An 8531-nucleotide genomic window follows, 5' to 3' on the forward strand; every position below is an offset into this window, starting at 1 on the left:
AGTGGGAGTACTCTCCGCACCTGGCAGAAATAAGTATGGTACAGAGAAATTTGTTAGACTAAAAGTCCATATTTTACAGAACAGACATGTGTTTTATTACGGATGAAGGATAAATCTTGGCATGTCCTTCACTAGAAAGGCAAGAGATATGAAGAAAAATGAAGCACAGGAAAATTAAGGTGTGGTTAGCAACTTTTTTTTCTTCTAGCAGCCTTTCAATACCTGAAGGGGCTACAAGAAAGCTGGGGAGGGACTTTGGCCAAGGGCAGTTAATGACAAAACAAGGGGAAATGGGTTTAAGCTGAAAGAGGGGAGGTTTAGATTAGATATTAGGAAGAAGTTCTTCACTGTGAGGGTGGTCAGACACTGTCCCAGGTTGGCCAGAGAAGCTGTGGCTGCTCCTCCCTGGAAGTGTTCTCGGCCAGGCTGGATGAGGCTTTGAGCAACCTGGTCTAGTGGAAGGTGTCCCTGCTGTTGGCAGGGGGGTTGGAACTGGATGAGCTTTAATGTCCCTTCCAACCCAAACCATTCTATGATTCTATGATAGTGTGACTGAAGTACCACTTATCTCCTGTCTGATACATGGTACGCCACTGAAAATAGAGGAGAGAGGCTCACCCATTGCCCCTCTTCATCCTTAGATGTTTGAAATGGGATTGCAATGTCAATCAGAATTCTTTTTTTTATTATTACTTTTTAAGTACTTGAAGTTTAACAGAAGATTTCCCCCAAAGTTACAGTGAGTCCAGATATATTTGATGGACTTACGCTTTTTTTCTGGCGTTTTTTTTTGGGGGGGTGTTTTTTGGTTGTTTTTTTTTTTTAACTGAACCAGAAATGTCATTGCTGATGTTGCTGTGGTGATGACACTTCGAGCGATATCTGGAAGCGCTGAAGAAATCTTTCTCATAGGAACGACGACAGTTTTCTTCCCCCCACCCCGCCCCCCAGTAATTGGTTCAATATTATAAGTTGATATACTCATTTATCACTGAAATAATTATTAATGAGTGCTGTTTTTCTTTGTCACATTGCCATGGCAACCGGGTGACATGTTTTGAGTAGAATTATCTGTTTCCAGATGGAGATCTTCATTCATAAGATTTGCCTACTGAGAATTTTTGCAACGTACTCAACTTAAAAATCCTTCCTCCTTTGCCCTTCCAACGAGTCCCATGCTCGAGGCGTTGCTGCTTTCTGGTTCCTATCCCGTGCTGGATTTTGTGGTGGGTGTTCTGCTCGACAATATTTCTGTCTTTTCTTTGTGGTTCTTTTATGATGTTTTTCTTTCAATTCAATTGCACTGCTTTTCTTCAACTCGATATTTGCTGTGGCAGTGCTGTAAGCCCATTCCTCCCCTCTCCGAGCTGTTGGAAATCTTCTCTCTTTATATAATATACCACACAGTGGAGGACAGTGCTTGATTTTTACTTCTACACATGGAAGGAGCATGAAGATGTATTTCTCTTTCTGTAGCATGTACCACATTCTGAGTGATAACCTCCTCAAATTTTTATCGTATTCACTACTCGATTTTTAGTTTTGCACAGGAAAGAGGATAAAAACATTTCACTTTCCTTTTTGATATAGAACTGTACTTAGGAAAAAGAAAAAGGGTATTACTCTTTAGCAAGATAGAGCAAAGTAAATATGCGTAGAACTTTGTATAATTTCCTTTATCCTCAACTTCTTACAGTTTTAAAGATCTTGTTGACTGTCAGATTTAATTAGATCCTACTTGACCTCAATCAACATTTCAGAATTTCTCTGGATTTGTTTCTGATCACTCAGACCACAGTATCTCAAAACACTTCATTTACTGTAGTAGAAATGAGAAGGTAAAAATGAAAAGGAGAATTTAGCATCCTTTGCTTCCTCAAGGAGAATTTAGCATCCTTTGCTTCCTCAAGGAGAATTTAGCATCCTTTGCTTCCTCAAGGAGAATTTAGCATCCTTTGCTTCTTCAATTCCTCAAGGAATGAATGAGGAGTGAACCTCAAGGTGCACTCTTACCTTGTCAAGCAAAATCTGGTTAGCAGTTTTTTGCAGATATCTAAAGGTGTTCCCTTCAGGGGACACATCAAAGGCCCATTCCTCCAACCTGTCTTTAATCTAATTTTCATCTTCACTTAAAGCCCTTAATGACCATCCACTCCATGACATACTTAAAGGCCTGTTGCTTAAACATCCATGCTTTTGCATTTGCAGTGCTTTCATCCTGACAGTAACTTTAGAACAAGAACAACCTCAAATAGCTCAGACTCTGTTGCTTCTGAACACCTTATCTTATATATTATCTATAGAAGAGAAATGTTACCTTCACTTAGGCAAAAATTCTTTCTACAGTTGTGTCCTCCCAATAATAACATCATATTTCCTGCAAGACCTGTCTTCTGCAAATACTTATTTGAATTTAGTTGCTGTATTTATTATATTGGAAATAATGAATGTTGTCTTATCTGTGAAGAGCAAGGTGTTACGCATCAGACTCGTTTCTTCTCTGTTACACCAGCTGGAAGTGTCTTCTGTAGCAAAGCTGCTTGCTATCACCTCCTCCTCCTCCTCTGCACCCTTTGGTTGCCCTTTTGGTTGACAGCGCATTGGCAACCTTGGCTGGGAACGTGCTAAATATTGACTGGTCCCATTGCTTTCAGGAGTTGTTCTGCGTTTCTCATGTCAGGTCTGTGCTAGAACAGACTTGTGATGGGCCCATAAAAATGAAGAGATTTTACAGCTTAGCTTGATCCAGGGGGAAAAAATGGGAGTTGAACATGAATAGGAATCATAGAATCATAGTGTGTTGTGAGTTGGACTCACAAGGATCATGGAGTCCAACTCCTGTCCCTGCACAGGACAAGCCCAACATTCAGACCGTGTCCCTGAGGGCCTTGGCCAAATGCTGCTGGAATCTTGTCAGGCTTGGAGCCATGAGCACCTCCCTGGGGAGCCTGTTCCAGTGCTCCACCACCCTCTGCCTCAAGAACCTTTTCCTCATGGCCAACCTCACCCTCCCCTGCCACATCTTCCTGCCATGTCCTCTGCTCCTGGCATTCGTTGGTGGCCAGAGAGAAGAGATCAGCACCTGCCCCTCTCCTCTGCCCCTTGGGAGGAAGTTCTAGACCCCCATGAGATCTCCTCTCAGTCTCCTCTCCTCCAGGCTGAACAAACCCAAGCAACTTCAGCCTCTCCTCCTATGGCTTCTCCTCTAAACCCTTCCCCGGTGTTGTGTCCCTCCTCTTCTCCTCAGGGAAGGGCAGTGTTTGTGTCAGTGAGTACTCTTAAGTGCCAGAGGGAGACCTGCAAGCAAAATGTAGTGTTTCTCCTTAGACAGCAGGAGGGTTGCAGGTATAAACACCGACATTTGACCTGTGGTTCAGGTAGTTACTTGTTTTTAAGCAGCCAAGTTCAATGGCTGTTGACATTAATTAGAGGTGGGGTTTTTCCTCGTTCAGAAAGTGGATGTTTCCAGGTATCCCTCATGGTACCTGGGAAGCTGTAGGGCTTGTACTCAGCTGGATACTCTTCCTTTTTCTTTTCTTACTTAGCTGTTTTTTCCTCCCTTTGGAAGTGGAATCATATCTATTTATAGGTACCTCCAGCAAGTGACTGCTCAATAGGAACAAACGTTGCCAATATATTCGATTTGTGCTCCCTGTTTGAAGGCAAATATTTTGCCTGTAAGAGGAAATTACGAGAGCTTATGAGTAATAATATTGCTTCAAACTTCACGTCGCTGATCCATTCCCCTCATCTCTGCGTGTATCTGATAAAACAGTTGCTCATGGCTCAGTCCTCTCTTCTGCTCCCATTAACCAAAATCAGGTTGATCTCTCGCTTTCCACAGGCCAGCGCTGTGTTGGCCTTTTTGGCTGCTGTCTTTAGCAGCTAGAAAAAGTCCAGAGGAGACCACAAGGATGATCCGAGGGCTGGAGCAGCTCTGCTGTGAGGACAGGCTGAGAGAGTTGGGGCTGTTCAGCCTGGAGAAGGCTCCGGGGAGATCTTATAGTGGCCTCCCAGTACCTGAAGGGGCTACAAGAAAGCTGGGGAGGGACTTTTCATAAGGGCAGTTAATGACAGAACAAGGGGAAATGGGTTTAAACTGAAAGAGGGGAGGTTTAGATGAGATATTAGGAAGAAGTTCTTCACTGTGAGGGTGGTCAGACACTGGAACAGGTTGCCCAAGGAAGTTGTGGCTGCTCCTCCCTGGAAGTGTTGAAGGCCAGGCTGGATGAGGCTTTGAGCAACCTGGTCTAGTGGAAGGTGTCCCTGCTGATGGCAGGGGGGTTGGAACTGGATGATCTTTTATGTCCCTTCCAATCCAAACCATTCAATGATTCTATAATTCTATATTGGTACGTGCACCCCTTGCCCAAAACAAGTGGGTTTGATGGAGTTGCTGGCTGCTTGGCACTCCTGTCTGGTAATCATTTATTGAGTACTGAAGCCTGAGTGTTGGCCACTTAAACTACTTCTTCCTTAGTGTTCCTCATCCCTCTTGGTCTTTAAGGCTTTAGATTGTGTCAAATTTGCGTTGTCTTTTGAGATACAAGTAGAGGTTCCTCATGCTCAAACACATACCATGTAATAGACTTGCCCTCCCTTCTCTCTTCTTCTTCTCTCTCTCTTCTTCTTCTCTCTCTCTCTCTTCTTCCTCTCTTTCTTCTTCTTTTTCTCTTTCTTCTTCGTTTTCTCTTTCTTCTTCTTTTTCTCTTTCTTCTTCTTTTTCTCTCTCTTCTTTTTCTCTCTCTTCTTTTTCTCTCTCTTCTTCTCTCTTCTTCTCTCTTCTTCTCTCTTCTTCTCTCTTCTTCTCTCTTCTCTCTTCTTCTCTCTTCTTCTCTCTTCTCTCTTCTTCTCTCCTCTTCTTCTTCTCTCTTCTTCTTCTCTCTTCTTCTTCTTCTCTCTTCTCTCTTCTTCTTTTTTCTCTCTTCTTTTTCTCTCTTCTTTTTCTCTCTTCTTTTTCTCTCTTCTTTTTCTCTCTTCTTTTTCTCTCTTCTTCATCTCTCTTCTTCTTCATCTCTCTTCTTCTTCATCTCTCTTCTTCTTCATCTCTCTTCTTCTTCTCTCCTTCTTTCACTCTTCTTCTCTCTCTCTTCTTCTCCCTCTCTTCTCCTTCTATGTCTCTTCTTCTCTCCTTCTTCTACTCACCCACTTCTCTCCTTCTTCTGGTAAAACCAGCATAAATTTATAAGTAGTAAAGGTGCAGTAATTACAAGCGTGTTGTCATGATGATGAATATTGGGAAGCCAGGTACCACCAAGTCCCCGGCTCAGACACCTGAAGAGCAGTGCCTGGCAGCCCTCTTTCACTATCAGAGGAGAAATATGGAATTAAGTTTCCAAAAAAAGCCCCCCTTCCTGTCTTGCCTCCATCCTATCAAACTGTATCAAACTTTCATGTATAAATCTGGTGATACTGATATCAGTCACAGGCTCACAGTGCCCTGTTCCACTTGCTACAAGAGACCTTGCCTTCCCAGGAAGGATCCCTTCCACACAGTCCGTGTAGGATGGTCTGCTGGCTCCATGTTCCACCACAATTAATCTCTTGGAATAAGCAGGAGACACATTTGGGAGGTTATTTTTGCTACTGAACATCAGGACCTTCACACCTTACTTGTTTTTGACAAGGCTGGGTTGAACATGCCTCTTGTTTTCAGTTCCTGTGGACTAGCTGTGGGTTCTGCAAGCTTCCTTTGTGCAGAAATTTACTCTTTTTCATCTATTTTCCTATTCAATTCCGTACATGCCACCGGGGGAGCTGGATGCTTTTTTTGCATGTGGGTTTTATTGCTAATCACAACAGAGATCATTGCAGGAGAGAGGAAAAAATGTGACTTAGATATTGCAGTCAATCAAGTACTTCTAATTCCCGGGCTTTATTGTGTTCAGCCTTTTTGGTTTTCTGAATTGTCACCTCCAGACTACCTAAATTCCATTTAAAAAAGAAAAAAAAAATCAGAGTTGTTGATCACATTTTCCAATAATAATACTGTTTTAAATTCTTCTACCTGTAGAAGCAGCAACATCTGAGATGCTGCTATTTGATAAATTCCCAGTTTTATTTAAACTCTTATCATTAAAAGGGCATAAAGAGATGGACTAGGTGAAATGCAGAACCCTGTTGTGGTTTTTTAGGTGAAATGCAGAACCCTGTTGTGTTTTTTTAGGTTAAATGCAGAACCCTGTTGTGGTTTTTTTTAAAAAAGATAGTTTTTCAAAGTTAGTCTTATTTAAGTTACACACTCTGTGGTTAACAGTTTTCTGAAAACAAGCTTCCTTCTAAATAATTTTGATTTATTTTTTTTAACAATACAGTAACCCAGAAAAATCCATGTGTGTTTTGTTTTTCCCTTAGGAAGTGAGATAAATTGCTTGAAAACCCGAAGAAAAATAATAGTATTTGTGTGGTTTCTTTTAATTTGCCCAGGTTTTGCCTTTTATTCCCAGTGTGCTGTGTCTCATTTAATTTCCTATTAACATTTTTCACTTTTGTGGGGTAAAGTATCTCTTCTGCATTATATATCCTGACTGGAGGAGTGTGGGTCCAAAACTCTGGGTGTTTTTCCAATAGATTCACGTGCTCCAAAGATAACCAGGGCAAAAAGCAGCTGAGAAAAGGCAGTGTTGGTCCTGTGAGCTCTGGATTCGCAGGTTCTCTACTGAAGGAAGAATCACTTTTCCCAAAATCCCCTCTTGTCCTACCAAATTAAAAAAAAAATCTCTTTATTCAAGCTTTGGTGAGGCTGTTCACTGTGGGATATCTTAGATAATTGTTTCCATACTGGCACTGGAGCTGGGAATTTATTAATTGAAGAGCTGAAACGCCTAGCTGACAAATATTAAGGGCAAACTAGGAATCTTACTTTTCTTATTACTTATTTTCACACTGGATTTCTATCTGAGTAACATTCATCTGCAGGAAAAATGGTTGTGGTGGGGGCAGTGGGGACTTTTCTTCAGAAATCACTATATGACTGTGCATTGTGTCCATTTTACTTTAACTCCATTAAAACAACACAGCAAAAACAGAATAATTAAACAGAATAATTAAACAGAATAATTAACAGAATAATAAAATTGCAGTGGTTTTTGGTGTGGGTTTTCCCCCCCCCCCAGCTTTTAACTTAAATTTTCAATAGCCTCCATCAGCATTGCTTTTCAAAAGAGTTTTTTTAATGCAAGGAACGTCCAAGAGCAAACTGCTCTCTGTAGTAACTACAGTGTTTGCCCACTGATAATAAAAATCCAGGGAGGATGCAGGAGCAAAGAACTTGTTTGTATTAAACATATTACACAGAAAATTAGGGATTTGGGGAAGGATACACACTGAATATCCCCTGTTCGTGGTGCTGTGGCTGTCCTAGACCAGAGAGCCACCAAACAATTTCTAGAGCTCATATCTGGAAATTCTTACTGCAGCTTCAGTCAGGAAAAACTTCCTTGGTATCAGTCACATTTAAGCCTTTGAAATTATATACATGTAATTTTTAGTTACTTTGCTTAATTAGGGTCTTCTCTAGTCAGTTGGTTTGGTTTTAGTTTGGTTTTTTTCCCCAGCTGCTGAAGGACACTGGTTCAAATTTTTTTTTTCTTCTTTTTTTTTTTCTTTTGTTTGTTTTTTTTTTTTTTTTTTTTTTTTTCTTGGTGCTCAGATGAGTATAGGATCAAACCAGTGGAAGAGGTCAAATACATGAAAAATGGGGGAGAAGATGATCAGAAAATAGCAGCCAGGAACCAAGAAAACTTGGTAAGGATTGAACTTAATCGCTTATCTAATGAAATAACGTGGCTCTGCTTTTGTGATGAAATATGCAACGTGCAGTGTGTTCAAACTGCGGCTTACACGCGGCCAGAGGATTTGCTCAAAAAATGTCATAACTCTGTGAAGCTCTCGTAGAAGGTGCCAAATATGACTTTTTTCCTGCTTGTCTTTCTGAATTAGGCTCTACTTGATCTTGGAGCAAACGCTTCCGCAGTTCTACTCGCTCACACCTCCTTTGCAGATCCCAATAGCCGCGCTTTGAAATGGATGTGTCTGTATTGCAAATGAGTTGGTAGTAACCCAGCGATGCGCTGCCGTGAAGAAAACAACCTCCTGGTGTAGATATTATTTGCTCTGTGCTTCCTGGTTTTACATATTTTAAAATTCCCAGGGAAGGCAGTTTGGAATAGAAAAAGCAATATATTTGTAACACAGCAGTTCCAAGAATCATGTGGTGTGTGTTTCTTTTTCATAGAATCACAGACTGGTTTGGGTTGGAAGGGACCTTAAAGCTTATCCAGTTCCAACCCCCCTGCCAACAGCAGGGACACCTTCCACTAGACCAGGTTGCTCAAAGCCTCATCCAGCCTGGCCTTCAACACTTCCAGGGAGGGGGCATCCACAACTTCCTTGGGCAACCTGTTCCAGTGTCTGACCACCCTCACAGTGAAGAGCTTCTTCCTAATATCTCATCTAAACCTCCCCTCTTTCAGCTTAAACCCATTTCCCCTTGTTCTGTCATTAACTGTCCTTATGAAAAGTCCCTCCCC

The 8531-nt window shown here is 41.6% G+C and overlaps 1 protein-coding gene across 1 annotated transcript in view; it reads left to right on the forward strand.

Moving 5' to 3' along the window:
• Positions 1 to 7746, forward strand: part of CUNH1orf21 (chromosome unknown C1orf21 homolog) — a gene marked incomplete at its 3' end in the record, with an annotated part of 27504 nt that extends 19758 nt beyond the window's left edge. Inside the window, exon 2 of the mRNA XM_010172085.1 lies at positions 7652 to 7746. Within this exon, the coding sequence (XP_010170387.1) occupies positions 7652 to 7746 (95 nt within the window). The remainder of the gene's footprint in view (positions 1 to 7651) is intronic.
• Between the last annotated feature and the right edge of the window lie 785 nt (positions 7747 to 8531).

This window comes from Antrostomus carolinensis, unplaced genomic scaffold, assembly GCF_000700745.2.
Source record: "Antrostomus carolinensis isolate BGI_N321 unplaced genomic scaffold, ASM70074v2 scaffold7807, whole genome shotgun sequence".
Classification (NCBI taxonomy): domain Eukaryota; kingdom Metazoa; phylum Chordata; class Aves; order Caprimulgiformes; family Caprimulgidae; genus Antrostomus; species Antrostomus carolinensis.